Source organism: Podarcis filfolensis (assembly GCF_964270895.1).
Source record: "Podarcis filfolensis genome assembly, chromosome: 13".
NCBI lineage: Eukaryota > Metazoa > Chordata > Lepidosauria > Squamata > Lacertidae > Podarcis > Podarcis filfolensis.
Window position 1 is genome coordinate 45,490,433 of NC_139615.1, and position 16,782 is coordinate 45,507,214.

The 16,782-nt window shown below is 44.7% G+C and overlaps 1 protein-coding gene across 7 annotated transcripts in view; it reads left to right on the forward strand.

Moving 5' to 3' along the window:
* USO1 (USO1 vesicle transport factor) overlaps positions 1 to 16,782 on the forward strand; it is a 56,752-nt gene that overhangs the window by 23,573 nt on the left and 16,397 nt on the right. For 4 of the 7 annotated variants that reach the window (XM_083582619.1, XM_083582620.1, XM_083582617.1 and 1 more), the window contains 6 exons: positions 1,538 to 1,692; positions 5,242 to 5,453; positions 12,246 to 12,356; positions 13,936 to 14,054; positions 15,080 to 15,261; positions 16,416 to 16,537. In XM_083582619.1, coding sequence (XP_083438745.1) covers positions 1,538 to 1,692; positions 5,242 to 5,453; positions 12,246 to 12,356; positions 13,936 to 14,054; positions 15,080 to 15,261; positions 16,416 to 16,537 — 901 coding nt within the window. Of the gene's footprint in view, positions 1 to 1,537; positions 1,693 to 5,241; positions 5,454 to 6,914; positions 6,936 to 12,245; positions 12,357 to 13,935; positions 14,055 to 15,079; positions 15,262 to 16,415; positions 16,538 to 16,782 lie in introns of all 7 variants that reach the window. The other 3 variants (XM_083582616.1, XM_083582614.1, XM_083582615.1) reach the window with 1 other exon arrangement.

The window sequence follows — 16,782 nt, forward strand, 5'->3', positions numbered from 1 at the left end:
TTTTGAATTATGGTGCTGGAGGAGACTCTGGAGAGTCCCATGGACTGCAAGAAGATCAAACCTATCCATTCTGAAGGAAATCAGCCCTGAGTGCTCACTGGAAGGACAGATCCTGAAGCTGAGGCTCCAATACTTTGGCCACCTCATGAGAAGAGAAGACTCCCTGGAAAAGACCCTGATGCTGGGAAAGATGGAGGGCACAAGGAGAAGGGGATGACAGAGGACGAGATGGTGGGACAGTGTTCTCGAAGCTACCAGCATGAGTTTAACTAAACTGCGGGAGGCAGTGGAAGACAGGAGTGCCTGGCGTGCTCTGGTCCATGGGGTCACGAAGAGTCGGACACGACTAAACAACAACAACAACAACTTGGGTGGAAAGTCTACTTGGCATGTGTACTTGGAGTGCACAGACAGAGAATCCCTATATGCAAGGGGGAAAGAGCTTAAGGAAGCATTTTCTTGCCAGCTGACAAACCATCAGCAGCGAAATAGATTTCTCTTTGATCCCTAAGTGGGTTAACATTGCATTCTAGCTTTGAGTGCTGTTAGCATTTGATCTGAGCTGTTACAGTTGTTCCTTGGAAGAACTTTGGAACATAAGAAGGTGCGTTATATATACCAAGACCAGACCACTGATCCATCTAAGTCAATATTTTCTACGCTCACTGGCAACAGACAAGGGCCTCTTCCTGCCTCACCTGGAGATTGAACATGAGACCTTTTGCATGTAAAACATGTGATCTACCACCGAGCCACAGCCCTTCATGAAAACAAAGGAGAATCAAGACGTCATTTGATGGCTGGTGGGGAATCAATGCTTCTCCTGTTTTCTAATGGCAAGGCTGGCATCTCATTGAGCTGAAACTTTATAGCTGTACAGACAGGCCACTTTGGGTCTAGGGATGTTGTTCTTACTTTGTAGTCCTCTTAAGTCGGCCTGGTGCCATCTGGATGATGTTGGGTTCCCCACTCCCATCTGCCCCAGCCAAGGTAGCTAATGGTCCAGGAACATGGGAGCTGTAGTCCACTGCCATCTGAAGTGCATGCTGTCACTTACCTGTGCTCTAATTTCTTCAAGACTTCCTTTCAGTCTGTAAGAGAGTTCTTCCATAAGCACCTGTTGCAATCAGCGTAACTGTTTCTTTGCTTTGCATAAGAATCTAGTGCTGGGGTTTTTATTCATTTGTTTATTCAAATGTATTTTGTGTCCTCGTTTTGTGTTTTTATGTTTTGAACTGCCCTATGATCTTCAGATGCAGGGCAGTATACAAATTATTAAGTAAAAATAATAATGGATGTGTTTATTGTAGAATCACATGGTTGAGTAGCCTCTGATGGTTAATATGTCTGCTCTTAGCTGATGTTTCAGTTTGTTGGAAGCCACAAGCTGGGGGGGGGGACCCAGTCAGATGTTTGACATATAGATAAATTATTATTATTAATAATCATTCAAATCCCCAAGAGCATTATTGTTTTTATACTTGCATACATTTAAAAAACACCAAACTAATAGATTTTCTTCTTTTAAACTCGACAGGCCTGCAATTGTAGTACTACTTATGTCGATGGTGAATGAAAGGCAACCATTTGTGCTGCGTTGTGCAGTCCTGTATTGTTTCCAGTGCTTCTTATACAAGAACGAGAAGGGGCAAGGAGAAATTGTGTCAACGCTTCTACCTTCAACCATTGATGGTATAGAATTTTAAATATGTGGCTGTAGTTTTATGAGTGAGTCTTAATATTTGTGGAGAGACCAGAGGACTAGGATTAATACTAAATCAAAGTAATTATTATTATTGTTACCATTAATGTTATTAATATTATTCCCCCCCTCCACCTTTTTCCTTGACAAGACCCAAGGCAGCTTCCATATGAAAACAAGAACCACTAAAAACATAGTGGAAAAAATCATTAAAAAGTATTTAAACATTAACAGAAGTAAAAGTGTAGACATATAAAAGATCTAGTAAAACCCTACGTGTAATTACAATAAAAATAGAACAGCAGCATCCTTTTCATTAAAAGCGGTCAGTTCCCAGGAGCCTGTTGGAATAGAAAGGTCTCCCCCTGGTGGCAGAAGGACAACAAGGAGGGAGCCAGTCTAACGTCCCTAGGCAGGGAGTTCCAAAGTTGTCTGGGAGCTGCTACCACTGAGAAGGCCCTCTCTTGAGTCTCTACCCAGCATGCATGTGAGAGTGACAGGACCTCCCCCAAAGGTCTCAAGCCTGAGAAGGCTCATATGAGAGTTTACAGGTCATAACTAACACTTTGAATTGTGACTGAAAACAGACAAAGTGGAGCTTTTCTAGCAAGGGAGCCGTATATTCTGTTTGCTTTCCCCAACAATTTCAAAGCATTGTTTTTCTGGGGGATGAAGAAATCTTAATTTTTGGAGGACTTCCCATTATGAGAGAGTTCTCCAGTTTCTTTCCCTAAATCGAGAAAAGGTTGGCCACAAGCTCAAGCAAAGGCAGAGCTGTCCTACTTATTGAGTGTTGAGTGGATGGGGGTGGCGCTGTGGGTTAAACCACAGAGCCTAGGACTTGCCGATCAGAAGGTCGGCAGTTCGAATCCCTGCGACGGGGTGATCTCCCATTGCTCGGTCCCTGCTCCTGCCAACCTAGCAGTTCGAAAGCATGCAGTGCAAGTAGATAAATAGGTACCGCTCTGGCGGGAAGGTAAACGGCGTTCCGTGCGCTGCTCTGGTTCACCAGAAGCGGCTTAGTCATGCTGGCCACATGACCCGGAAGCTGTACGCTGGCTCCCTCGGCCAATAAAGCAAGATGAGCACCGCAACCCCAAAGTCGGCCACGACTGGACCTAATGGTCAGGGGTCCCTTTACCTTTACCTTGAGTGTGCAAATGAGACCAGTATCTGATCTGTATCTGTTGCTGCTCTGTGGAAGCAGCAAATTTATTCTTCTTCTTCTTCCTTGGCGATCACTCGTAGCAGAGTAAGATTGTCTTCCATAAACATGGTTTTAACAATGAGTCCGTAAGTGACTGTGGAGGCCAATTCTGGACCCACACGTCCTTCCACAGTGCGGACATTGGTTTCCGGGCGGGAGTCGATCACGTTGTGGATTTGCCACATGTGCCTTCCTCTTAGCACGTTTCTCCCTTGCGTTCTGAGTTCAAGTGTCTTCAAAGTCCATGACACCTTTGGTAAAGGCTGTTCTCCAGCTGAAGCGCTCACAGGCCAGTGTTTCCCAGTTGTCGGTGTTTATACTACATTTTTTTAGATTTGCCTTGAGACAGTCTTTAAACCTCTTTAAGCAAGTATCGTAACACCCTGCAAAGCATAAATAATGTCGCTGGGTGGTAAGTCTCAGCTCTGTGACCATGCATAGTAAACAGGGTGAAAATCTGTATTTTTGGTCCTCCGTGGATTCATTCAGGTTTAATTAAGCATGAAGTCCTGTGGACACTTTATTTACTCATGTATTAAATTTGTACCCTGCTGTTCCTCCTAATTGAAGTTCAGGACAGCTAACAGCAGTCTTAAAACAATGCAAGTACAGTGGTCCCTTGGGTTAAGTACTTAATTCATTCCGGAGGTCCGTTCTTAACCTGAAACTGTTCTTAACCTGAAGCAGCACTTTAGCTAATGGGGCCTCCTGCTGCTGCCGCACCGCTGGAGCATGATTTCTGTTCTAATCCTGAAGCAAAGTTCTTAACCCAAGGTACTATTTCTGGGTTAGTGGAGTCTGTAACCTGAAGCGTCTGTAACCTGAAGCGTCTGTAACCTGAAGCGTCTGTAACCCGAGGTACCACTGTATACAGGATCCTGAAACAATAATTAAAACTACAGCAATTCCTTGCCATTTTTAAAACATGCTCTTTCAGCAGCAGTGTGCAGTTCATCACCAAATGCCTGGCAAAATAAGAACCTTCATAGTGGTGCCCAGGCGTCACCAATGTTGGGGACAGTCTAATCTCAGGCAGGAGAGACTTTCATACACAGGGAGCTGTCACAGAGAAGGTGCTGCCCCCATGGGCCTTGCCCATGGATGGCACCATGAGCAGGACCTCAGCTGCAGATATTAATGTGTGGGTCTGAATCTGTTGGGGGAGGCATTCCTTCAGGCAGAGCTTTCCAAACTTTTAATGTTGGTGCATGCATCATTTTGCAACACAGTAATTCAGTTTTACTAGCAAACCGGAGGTTAAACTAACCCCTTTCCAGCCCCGGGAGGAGCAGCCGACACACTAACGTGTCACGACACACAGTTTGCAAACCTCTGCCTTCGGGTATTTGGGTTCTAGATCGTAAGGCCCTTGTACATCAGTACCAAGATCTTGAATTGGGGTCTTGCAGCGATCAAGCAAGCCAGTGCAGAGGTTGCGCCGATCAACACAGTGATCAGTTCCACAGAAGAGAACTATTAGAAGTTTTTATTTACATTTCAATTTGCATAGCAATAGAATGTTGGCTGGAACAGGGAGGGAGGACTGTAGTGAAGCTTTGAGCGTTACTGATTTCCTGGGAGTGAGATGCCAGTTGCGCAAAGTAGCATCTCTGCTGCAGGAGAAATTGTCTGTTCTCTTGATATGTTACCATTCAACAGTTCAGACGCTAGGGTGCTCTCTCTTCAGGGGGAAAAATAAATCCATCCTGTGGGATGGCAATGTCCTGCTTGCAATTGGTGCATCTCTGCAATTTCAGAACATACACAGTCGTACCTTGGTTCTCGAACGCCTTGGTACTCATACGTTCTGGCTCCCAAATGCCGAAAACTTGAAAGGAAGTGTTAGGTTTGTCCAACGTTCTTTGGAAGCCGAACGTCCGACGCGGCTTCCAGTTGACTGCAGGGAGCTCCTGCAGATAATCAGAAGCAGCGCCTTGGTTTTTGAACGGTTCCAGGAGTCGAATGGACTCCTGGAATGGATTAAGTTCGACAACCAAGATACAACTGTATTTTACATGTTGCGGATGTACAGTGGTACCTCGGGTTACAGACGCTTCAGGTTACAGACTCCGCTAACCCAGAAATAGTACCTCGGGTTAAGAACTTTGCTTCAGGATGGAAACAGAAATCGCACGGCGGTGGCACAGCAGCAGCAGGAGGCCCCATTAGCTAAAGTGGTGCTTCAGGTTAAGAACAGTTTCAGGTTAAGAGCGGACCTCTGGAACGAATTAAGTACGTAACCAGAGGTACCACTGTATTTTAAATGAACTCCCAGGGATTTAATTTTATTTTAAATACATTTTTTTGTTTCATTGTGTGCCTGCTATTGCAGCTACTGGGAATTCCGTCTCAGCTGGCCAGCTGCTCTGTGGAGGACTCTTCTCTACAGACTCTCTTTCCAACTGGTGTGCGGCTGTGGCGCTGGCTCACGCCTTGCAAGAAAACGCCACTCTGAAAGAGCAGCTGCTAAGAGTGCAGCTGGCAACCAGTATTGGCAACCCCCCAGTGTCCTTACTCCAACAATGCACCAACATTCTGTCTCAGGTACAGCGTTTACGTTTTGTGTGTCTCACGTTAATAGTTCTCTTGTTAAGCTGGGAAATGACGGTACTTTATATCAAGAAGTGCCGTTCTCTTCAGTCGAAAGGAGGCTGCTGGTCATTTTAAATTTCATGCTAATTGTTTCTGTTGTAACAAGTCAAGGTGCCTAGTGAATTATCTCAGACCCAAGAGGTTGCACGCGATCTCTTTCGGTTCCTGTTGAATTGCAGTTAGTGTGCTGGACGTAATAGGATGGGTAAAGTCAGGCTCTCTGGCATAACAAGCAACATCTGTGGCTTATATAACACAAAGAACGGCGGTTGCTGAGAACTAAATAATGTAGTCAAGTGGATCTGCAAGCCTTCAACAGAACTGGCAGTCAAAATATGCATAGTAGATTGTGGGCTTGGGCAGTATTAGCATTTGAGTTGCTTTCTGACAAGACGCCAAGAATTGTGCGGGTACACCAATTCCTGTATTAACTCTGTACATTGCTAAACAAGCGGAGGCCGAACAGGTTCACATTCTTCCTGTTGTCCCCCCCCCCCCGCCCCCATCTGCCCATTACGAAAGATGAATCTGCTCCACTTCCCAGTGGGGAGGAGTTGCAGTGGACCACGTGACCACCCACTCTCCACCACGGGCAGGGGACTTTGTCCCCCCATTGCCCGGGGGATCCTGGCCACGTCAGAGCCCGGCCGGCCAATCCGCTGGCCGGGGGGCTTGGCTGGGGCAGTTTAAACCGAGGAGCGAGCCGGAGGACTTCCTCTTGGCTCGCTTCCTCCCCCTACCGGTGGTTTAACCTTACCAGACTTCCTTCACAGTGGGCAGGAGTCAGATATAGTCTGGTCCAATCAGTGCCTAAGCCAATACCGCTCACATTCTGTAATTCAATAAAGTTGTGGCCAAATTTGCCCAGTAACATAAACTTAATATTTGTGTCCTTGTGTGAGTTATTTCCCAACGAGGGGGTGGCTGCTGGGTCTCGACATTCAACTCTGTTCCTCAATAAGCCTTGAAATGGGCTTTTCAGGCTTTTCTCTTGCTTGGTATGGAGCGCAATAAATCACAATTGCCTACTTATGTAATGAGCAATATCCTGTTTTGCATTTGGGGAAAACAGCATGGGTAGCTGCTTGCCTACAAGTGCAATATGATCCCCGTGAGTCAGATTTGACTTATATTAGCTGCAGAGTCACCAGACCTCTGGGCTCCTGCGCTGCCTTCCATCTCATGCAAAATAGGGTATTAATCAGGCTCCACCAGAAATGGCCACTGCTAATTTATTTAATTCACTGCTAATTTATTTATTTAATCTGTATGCTGCCTGCGATGTAAATATACATGGGGCAGCTCCCATCAGTGAAAATAAAAACAAAACATTTAGAAGTTAACCCTGCATTGTGTAAGTGTATATAATAGACCTATAACATTCCCTTATCATTCTTAATGTATGATTCACAGGGTGATAAGATCGACAGACGGGTACGTATTGGTGCGCGTGGAGCTTGGATCACACTAGGGTGTTTCTGCTATCTTAGCTTTGCCGTGTGTTTTATAAAATAACTGCTTTGAAGTTTTCCCCCTCCCCTACTTAACAGTTTGGTGTTGCTGCCCAGTTTTATTTCCAGTAACCAGCTCTCTTTCTCTACTGGTGCTCTTGGGAACTGTGGTGTGCGAAACTTGGTTGTTACGGTGCTTTCTTTCTCCACAAGCGGAGGCTTTGCAAAGCCATGGGTAGACGGCTTTCTCAGTGTGGATTTATTGTGACTGTGGTGATCACACAGGGTCCCCGGACGTTTGACCGTCTATTGATCCCTGTGCCACCACTAGGATCACTTTCCCGCTGCCACCAACCCATTTCTCTTGGATACACACTGAGTCCAGACAGTTGTTAACATTAAAACAAATAATCAAGTTTATTTTATAAGCATGAACAAGTTTATGGTTTCAGATAATTTTTCTTGTCAGTTTCTTATCCTTAGTTTCTATACCGGCCTATGCCTTCCTAATAACTCCTAACTAATTATCCCAACTGTCTATCTGACTCCCCCTAACACTCTCACATCAAAACTAGACCAACCCACAGACTTCTCCTCCCTCTTCCTTCTCCAACTCCCAACTGACTTCCCAACAGCTCCAACTCTAACTCTAACTCCTCTCCTTGGGTTCCCACTGGCCAATCACTTCACACTCATTTAACACTTTCCTTATGACCCACCTAGGAGGGCAAACTCCACAGTGACCTTTGCAAGAAGTTTACTCAGCATTTGAAGCTATTAAGTAGTAGTATACAAAAAATATAGGGACGCGGGTGGCGCTGTGGGTTAAACCACAGAGCCTAGGAGTTGCCGATCAGAAGGTCGGTGGTTCAAATCCCCACGACAGGGTGAGCTCCTGTTGTTCAGTCCCTGCTCCTGCCAACCTAGCAGTTCGAAAGCACGTCAAAGTGCAAGTAGATTAATAGGTACTGCTCCGGCGGGAAGGTAAACGGCGTTTCCGTGCGTTGCTCTGGTTGGCCAGAAGCGGCTTAGTCATGCTGGCCACATGACCCGGAAGCTGTACGCCGGCTCCCTCGGCCAATAAAGCGAGATGAGTGCTGCAGCCCCAGAGTCGGCCACGACTGGACCTAATGGTCAGGGGTCCCTTTATCTTTATTATACAAAAAATATAGGGATGCGGGTGGTGCTGCGGTCTAAGCCACTGAGCCTCTTGGGCTTGACGATCAGAAGGTTGGCAGTTCGAATCCCCGCGACGGGGTGAGCTCCCATTGCTCGGTCCCAGCTCCTGCCAACCTACCAGTTTGAAAGCACATCAAAAGTGCAAGTAGATAAATAGGTACCGCTCCGGTGGGAAGGTAAATGGCGTTTCCGTGCGCTGCTCTGGTTCGCCAGAAGCGTCTTAGTCATGCTGGCCACATGACCCGGAAGCTGTCTGCGGACAAATGCTGGCTCCCTCGGCCTGTAAACCGAGATGAGCGCCGCAACCCCAGAGTCGTCTGCAACTGGACTTAACTGTCAGGGGTCCTTCACCTTTACCTTTTATACAAAAAATAATCTATTCCAAAGTTATATGCAGCACTCTTTCCCCTGCCTTTCCCTGAGAGCTGCATAGGGTGAACAGTTCTACCCCACTCTGCACAGTCCTCAAATCCACGGGTGCCTGAGTTTGGTTGAAAAGTGTGTGCATATCTACGTGGGACTGTCCCACTGAATTCAGTGGAGCCTATTCCCAGATGGGATTGCAGCCTTGGTTTCTGTGGACTGAGACCTTAATTTTCTGTTGCGGGACGAAGGAAATAATTCATCTTAGAATCACAGAATTTTAGAGTTGGCAGGGACCCTGAGGGTCATCTAGACCAACCCCCTGCAGTGAAGGAATCTCAGCACGCAGTCCTCCATCCGCAAAGTCTAAAAACAGAGAGCTTGCTTGTTTTGATAAATCATCTCCGGTATAGAAATAGACAAGACAGATTAGTTTGCCAGCTGATGTTTTGACTGCTGCAGATGTATGCACAATTAAACAAGGGCCTTGGGTTTTGTTACTTGAAGGTGAGCTCCTTTGGGGGTATGAGCAGGAACCCTCCAGTTAAATGACCAGCAATGCCAGATCATTGCTTTCTAAATACAGGCAGCAATAAAATCCGTAGGGCAGTGCTTTTTTTTTTTTAAGCCCTCATTTCAAGAGTGTGTGCTGCTTTCTGTTTATTTCCTGTTTCTTTGAAATAAGTGGTCAGTATTAAACAAGGCCCCTTCTCATGCTGCTGCTCTTAAGTTTTTGCAGGGTTTTGCACTGAGCCTCTTGGTTTGCGCTTTTTTTCTCTTGACCCCTCTGTGCAGGCATAGCATTTCCCAGTATCTTAACCATGGTTAAGGTATCAGAAGGGGCTGGCTTGAGCACACCTTCCTCTTTCCCAATGCCTGCTCAGTTCCGCGTTAGGCCTGTGCCCTCCTCTCCTCAGTATCCTTATTATTGCGAGAAGTGAGGTTACAGGGAACCAGACAGAGGGCCTTCTCGGTGGTGGCGCCCGCCCTGTGGAACGCCCTCCCTTCAGATGTGAAGGAAATAGGCAGCTATCTTATCTTTAAAAGACATCTGAAGGCAGCCCTGTTTAGGGAAGTTTTTAATATTTAATGCTGTATTGTTTTTAACACTCGATTGTGAGCCGCCCAGAGTGGCTGGGGAAAGTCAGCCAGATGGGTGGGGTATAAATAATAACTTCTTCTTCTTCTTCTTCTTCTTCTTCTTCTTCTTCTTCTTCTTCTTCTTGGCTAGCCATAGTTAGCGTTCAACTCGGCACAGATGAAATGTTAAGTGTTCCCCCCCCCCCTTTTGTTTTAAAACAAAGTGTGACACTCGCCTCCAACATTGGTTTTAAAATCCGGCTTAAAGCTATCGAGATTGTTGTTCGACTAGATGCAGGTGGAAGACGCATCATAGCAACAGGAAGGAGTAATTTGAAGGGAAACAGAACTCATTAACCTAAGGGGGTCTGCTAGTTGCTTAACCATGGTTAAGAAGCTGGGGGACTTTACATTTGAACCAAGACTGGAAGGTAGTGTTCATTAACTTGGCCGTTAAAAGGCTTATGCAAAGTGTTGCAGGGTATCTCTGGTGTGCATGTGTTACCTGAGCCTGAGGGACCTGGAAAAAGACAGGAGACCATGCTCTGATTTAGACTTGACTTTTGTATGCAATATTCATATTATTCACTAATCTATTTATTTTGCTTTTAAACATTTAAGAGGGTTAACCAGTTTACATGCATGCGGCTTCTGCACGCAATTGAGTATTTGGTCTGACCTAAGACGAAGGTCTGCGGAGGCAATTTAATCTTTGCCGCAATCCTGAGAGGTATGGAGAATTTTTGACTGGGGGTTGAAACCAACCACATACCCAGCTTTTGTCCTCCGGCAGTAAAAAGGGCTACGGCCTGAATATGACAGAGTTGTTGTATTTTCTCTTTCTCCCTCCAATTTAAGCCATCTCCTACCTCTGAGCAACACCGCAGGGTTGCCTTAAACCACTCGGAGCCTGGTCTGCAATATTCAGTGTGTGAACTAAACCGCATGGATGTCACACGCCACTCTTCCCCAGTAACAGCCCATTCTAACCAGTGTGGGGGCAATGAACTGCATTTGTACCGGGAACTGTTTTGCACTGAATAGCAATTGAGTTAGAGTGAATTGGAATTATTTTCCTTTCCTGTATCTTTTATTTGGGGTGTGTGTGGATGACATCCAATCACAGCTGTGCCAAGATACTTGATTTCTTCTTTTATATCTACGGACAGCTCTCACCTCCATCTCTGGGAACGTTCAAAAGCAGCCTCTCAGTGCGAATCTGGAGATGACTGATCGGGACAATGATGTGATTCTCTTTTCTTATATGTGTGTCTCTTTTCTGTATCCTCCTGTACTCCTGTTTATCTCAGGTGAGGAAAGAGGAGGAAAGAAAGGGAGCACAGGATGATAGAGAAAGATACTGTGGCGTTTGCCTCCTAGGTGGGTCAAAAGGTGGGTCAAAAGTGGTGGCGGCGATCACACAGGGCCCCCAGACGTTTGACGGTCTATTGACCCTGTGCCACCACTGTGATTGCTTTCTTCGCTGCCACCAACCCGTTTCTCACGGGTCCACACGAAGTCCAGTCAGTTGGTAACATTAACAAATAATCAAGTTTCTTTTATAGGCATGAACAAGCTTATGGTTTCAGTTAATTTTTCTTGGCAGTTTCTTAATCTTAGCTCCTTAACTGTCCTATTCGTTCCTAACAACTTCAAACTGATTATCCCAACTAACTATCTGACTCCACCTAACAATTCCTCTCACTCTCTCACCACACAACTCAACCAACCCACAGACTTATATCCTCCCTCTTCCTTCTTCAACTCCCAACTCTCAGCTGACTTTCACACAACTCCCCCTCTAACCCTAACTCCTCCTATCAGTTTCCACTGGCCAATCACATCACACTCATTTTAACCCTTTCCTTATGACCCACCCAGGAGGCAAACGCCACCGATACACACACATGTTTCGCTGATCAGAAGTGTTTTTATGCTTCTTGGGTTGCTGCAGCTGCATTCCCGTTTCCACCAGCCACTTCCCGCCAGGAAATTCCACTCCCTTCTCTCTCCCCCACCTCAACAATTGGCCCAACGTTCTGTGGCTACTGCCCATGTTTGGTCCTCATTTACCATATTTTTCGCTTTATAAGACGCACCAGACCACAAGACGCACCTAGTTTTTGGAGGAGGAAAACAAGGGAAAAAATATTCTGAATCTCAGAAGCCAGAAAATCAAGAGGGATCACCACGCAGTGAAAGCAGCAATCCCTCTTGCTGTTCTGGCTTCTGGGATAGCTGCGCAGCCTGCATTCGCTCCATAAGACGCACACACATTTCCCCTTACTTTTTAGGAGGGAAAAAGTGAGTCTTATAGAGCAAAAAATACGGTAGCTGTTTTGAGGGGTTCTCCCCATCCCAGCCCTTAAGGTCTTGTTTTCCAACAACAACAACCACAAACTGTACTTCTGCAAACCTTCAGTTTTCTTCTTTCCATCTCCCGGGTGTTCTGATACCTCCCTCTTGCGCATGGACTTTGCCAGTTTTGCTACGTAAGGATTCACACTCCTAATAGAGGAAATTGTTGAATTTTACTAATTGTGTAAAAAGTGTTCTGGACACCCAACATTTAAGACTGCTGCAGGCTTCAAAGTAGAAACAACGCGTGGAAGAAACAGAAAAGCTGTAAATACAAGTAAAAGTTTGTTGTTTGTTTGTTTGTCTCTTCCAGGGAAGCAAAGTGCAGACAAGAGTTGGATTATTAATGCTGCTTTGTACCTGGCTAAGCAACTGCCCCATTGCGGTCACACATTTTCTGCACAATTCTGCCAATGTTCCATTTGTATCCTTTTACACGTTAGCAATTAATGTCTCTGAATTATGATAGGAAATGTTCTTTAGGAGCGCACGTTTCTGGATGCGAGTTCAAAGTAAGGAGACTCCACACATTAGTGTTACAATGCAGTATTTACCTCCTCCTTAAATACATTTACATTCCTCCTTTCTTGGAACTCAAGGTCGTATATGTGGTGTTTCAGTAAGTATACCAGTATATCTGAAGGAGCGTCTCCACCCCCATCGTTCTACCCGGACGCTGAGGTCCAGCGCCGAGGGCCTTCTGGCGGTTCCCTCATTGCGAGAAGCAAAGCTACAGGGAACCAGGCAGAGGGCCTTCTTGGTAGTGGCACCCGCCCTGTGGAATGCCCTCCCATCAGATGTCAAAGCGATAAACAACTACCTGACATTCAGAAGACATCTTAAGGCAGCCCTGTTCAGGGAAGTTTTTAATGTGTGATATTTTAGTGTATTTTTGGTTTCTGTGGAAGCCGCCCAGAGTGGCTGGGGAAACCTAGCCAGATGGGCGGGGTACAAATAATAAATTATTATTATATTATTATAAGTGTACATATTGCCCACATTTCACATATTTGCTGCAGGAAACTGTTATACCTGTAGAAATAATATTTTCTGCATAACCTACAGAGCTGCCCCAACACTTTAAGGTCACAGGTGGTTTTTATCCTTCACAGGCTAAAGTTGATAGGTGGGCGCAGCCACTCACCTTTTGGTCTTTTACAGTCATGTTAGGTGATGACTTTTGGGACTTCAAAGCACCGCCTGGAGCTTTTAGAAAGCTGCATGGTGCTTTGAAGCGCCGCTGGACGGCAGGCTTGAAGTCACCACCTGTCTGATGGAAGTATTGTCAGTGAAATTCTATTCAGTATTGATCCAGAGTAGATTCCAGTATATAGTTAGCAGAGTAAAAACTTAAACACGTTGCAGGGTTCCCAAAAAATAGACCAGAGGCAATTATATTTCATCCAGCAGAGCTTTACTGAAGGCAAATGAGCACAATGGTCACAAATCCAATACACTCAGGATTGGCTCTGGCCATAAGAAATCCAGTTGCAGCAGACTTAACCTAAACTTACAATAACTTATAACAAGGCTAAACCTTAACACTAAGCTTACTATGTACAGAACACCACACCAGAAGAGAGATAGAAATAGAAAATGTGAAACTCAGGCTCCTTCTGGCCCTACAATTATAGTCAGCATGACCTTGACAGAAAGATAACAGACCCAGTTTAAGCCAGCTGTGCTTATCTTCTCTGAAGGAATAACCCAAATATCATGCACCTTCTGCTTGCTTCTTTCACACAGAGAATCTTCCAGAACCCTCTTGAATTAAGTAGAATAAGGAAGAACTCTACACATCAGATCAATACTTTCTGTACTAATTCTATTGATTTTTTAATGTTTGCCACCCTGGGCTCCTTTTGGAGGAAAGGTGTGGTACAAATAAATATACTGGTGCTTGATTAAGCTAGTATTAGTAAAAGGGGGGAAAAAAGTATTGTACAAGAATTAGAATGCCTCTGTCTATGAAATGTCTACACATCCTTAACTCAGTTTTTTAGCTGACAGGACAGATAGCGGAAAACCTTGGAGAAGAGGAGCACTTAGTCCAAGGGTTGTGTGCTCTCTTACTAGGAATTTCCATTTATTACAATGACAACTCGCTCGAGAATTATAAGAAGTGAGTACTTGGAAGGGTGAACGGGAAACTTGTGTCATGGCCACAATTTTTGGTGTACCAAGTATCTCCTATGTTTAAAAAAAAAAAAAAGAGGGATACAGCTTCACTCCTCTGCCTACAAATGTGGTTGGTCTATTCCATGGGTAGGCAAACTTAGACCCGGGGGCCGGATCCAGCCCATTCGCCTTCTAAATCCGGCCTACGGACGGTCCGGGAGTCAGTGTGTTTTTACATGAGTAGAATGCGTCCTTTTATTTAAAATTCATCTCTAGGTTGTTTGTGGGGCCTGCCTGGTGTTTTTACATGAGTAGAATGTGTGCTTTTATTTAAAACGCATTGCTGGGTTATTTGTGGGGCATAGGAATTTGTTCATTATTTCCCCCCCCCCCCAAAAAAATATAGCCTGCCCCCCCCCACAAGGTCTGAGAGACAGTGGACTGGCCTCCTGCTGAAAAAGTTTGCTGACCTCTGGTCTGTTCTAATATAATTTTCAGGGAAAAGACTAGGAAATAGATTCACACACACACACACACACACACACACACACACAACCCCATATGGTTAAGCCAGAGAAAATTAGATACAGACTTAAACTTATTTTATTATTACAAACTTTGGTAGTGTCGAATGTTTTCCGCCAGAATTAACAGCTAGCAAGTTGTCCATTAGTATTTCTCTTACACAACTGAATGTTGAGTCTCAACATTAAAATGAAAACCATTCCTGTTCATTTTCACTATAGTCTCCCTTCAGCTGATTAATTCCAGGCTCTTGAAACAGTGCTTTTACGGTTTTGCAAACTCATCTGTTCTCCATTTCGCCCTCTGCACTCCATTCAAACTGCCAAATCTGAGGGCACATCTGTCTCTACCACTTTGTACTACTACTCTGTTGCCTTTGATATAACTGATATAACTATTTGTTAAATAGGAATTTGCTGGGGGTGGACTGGTGGGGTGAAATGGAAAAGAGGGTGTCTTTGTGCAGTTCGCAGTGGTTTTACGTGATCCGTCTCTCACCCCCAGGGAGAAATTGAAACAACTGATAGAAAAGAGAATTGGCAAGGAAAACTTTGTTGAGAAATTGGGATTCATCAGCAAACACGAATTCTATTCCCGAGCAGCTCAGAAACCTCAGCCAAGCTTTTCTAGCCCAGACCATATGATGTTTGATCATGAATTTACTAAACTGGTAAAGGAGCTAGAGGGTGAGACATGTTACTTCACTTCTCTTGAGTTTTGTGTTTACAGTGGTACCTCGGGTTAAGTACTTAATTAGTTCTGGATGTCCGTTCTTATCCTGAAACGGTTCTTAACCTGAAGCACCACTTTAGCTAATGGGGCCTCCTGCTGCCACCGCACCACCGGAACACAATTTCTGCTCTCATCCTGAAGCAAAGTTCTTAACTCGAGGTACTATTTCTGGGTTAGCGGAGTCTGTAACCTGAAGCGTATGTAACCCGAGGTACCACTGTACTACTTAAGACAATTAGATTTGAAAGATTTAGAGCCTTTCCTTTTCAGAATTGGATGTAGACTTAATTAAGTTATACCTTTCAAGGTTTTTAATTTTCTGCAACCCTAAAGCATGTTATGACACTGGAGGCAAACAATTTTACACAGGAAGTACAATAAGTTTGTTATGTTCACGGTGTGCTATAAGACCAGTTAATTTGCCTTCTTAATATTTGAGGGTTTGCTGCATCATGTGTGTTTACTTTGGTGAGAAGATGATGGTGCAATTGGTTTACAGCACAACATGCCGAAATTCTTGGTAACATGTTCTGATCCATTCTGCATCTGAGAATGTGGTTTGTCATTTATTTTTCCTGGCAGCTAGTAGATTTCCTCTTACAAAATTAGTCTGCATTATCTGCTGTAAAGAATGTAGTTGATCTATTAGATAGTAAAATTGCTATGTACCATACAGAGATTTGCAAAATAAGATGGACCATGCCTGTGGACTTGCAGTCTATAGGTAACTAGATAACACACTGGGGAGGAAGAAAAGGGAAAGTGAGCAAGGATCAGTTGAGAACAGCAACAATGAACAGGAAGTATCTTATAGAGGGGCTTGGATTTTAAAACCAGGAAGATGTCAGTTGGAAAGGCATTCCAATGATTGGGAGCTAAGAAAATATGCAGAGGTCATACTCTCGATTTACTGAAGTGCGTGGTTACACAAGTGATTTTTCCATACTACAACAATGCATTTATTGCATTTTGAATGGGTGTTTCAATGATAGGATCCCTAAAATGACTAATTCCTGTTAAACTTCTATATCTGAACAGGCATTGGGATTGCTTCAAAACCATGTGGCTTAGAATGTCTAATAAAAGAAACAATTTTTTTTTTAAACAGGCATTATAACAAAGGCAGTTTATAAGTCTAGCGAAGAAGATAAACAGGAAGAGGAAGTGAAGAAGTCGTTAGAACAACATGACAACATAGTGACACGCTACAAAAGCATCATTAGAGTTCAGGTACTGTCAGAGCTGCCCGAGGTCCCAGCTCACAAAGGACCAACGCTGCTTCGTTGTTAAGTACAAAAGTCTTTATTGAAGTTCAGTTTCACTTCCAGAGCCGCAGCGCGCAGCTCTACGTCTCAACTGTCAGACCGCTGATGCTCCGTCTGAGTCTCCTCCCCCCAGACACCAATTTAAGACTCTCGCCTTACTCCACCTCTTCCTCTGTTTCTTCCGCCTCTGGTTCCGCCTGGCCGTTGGGG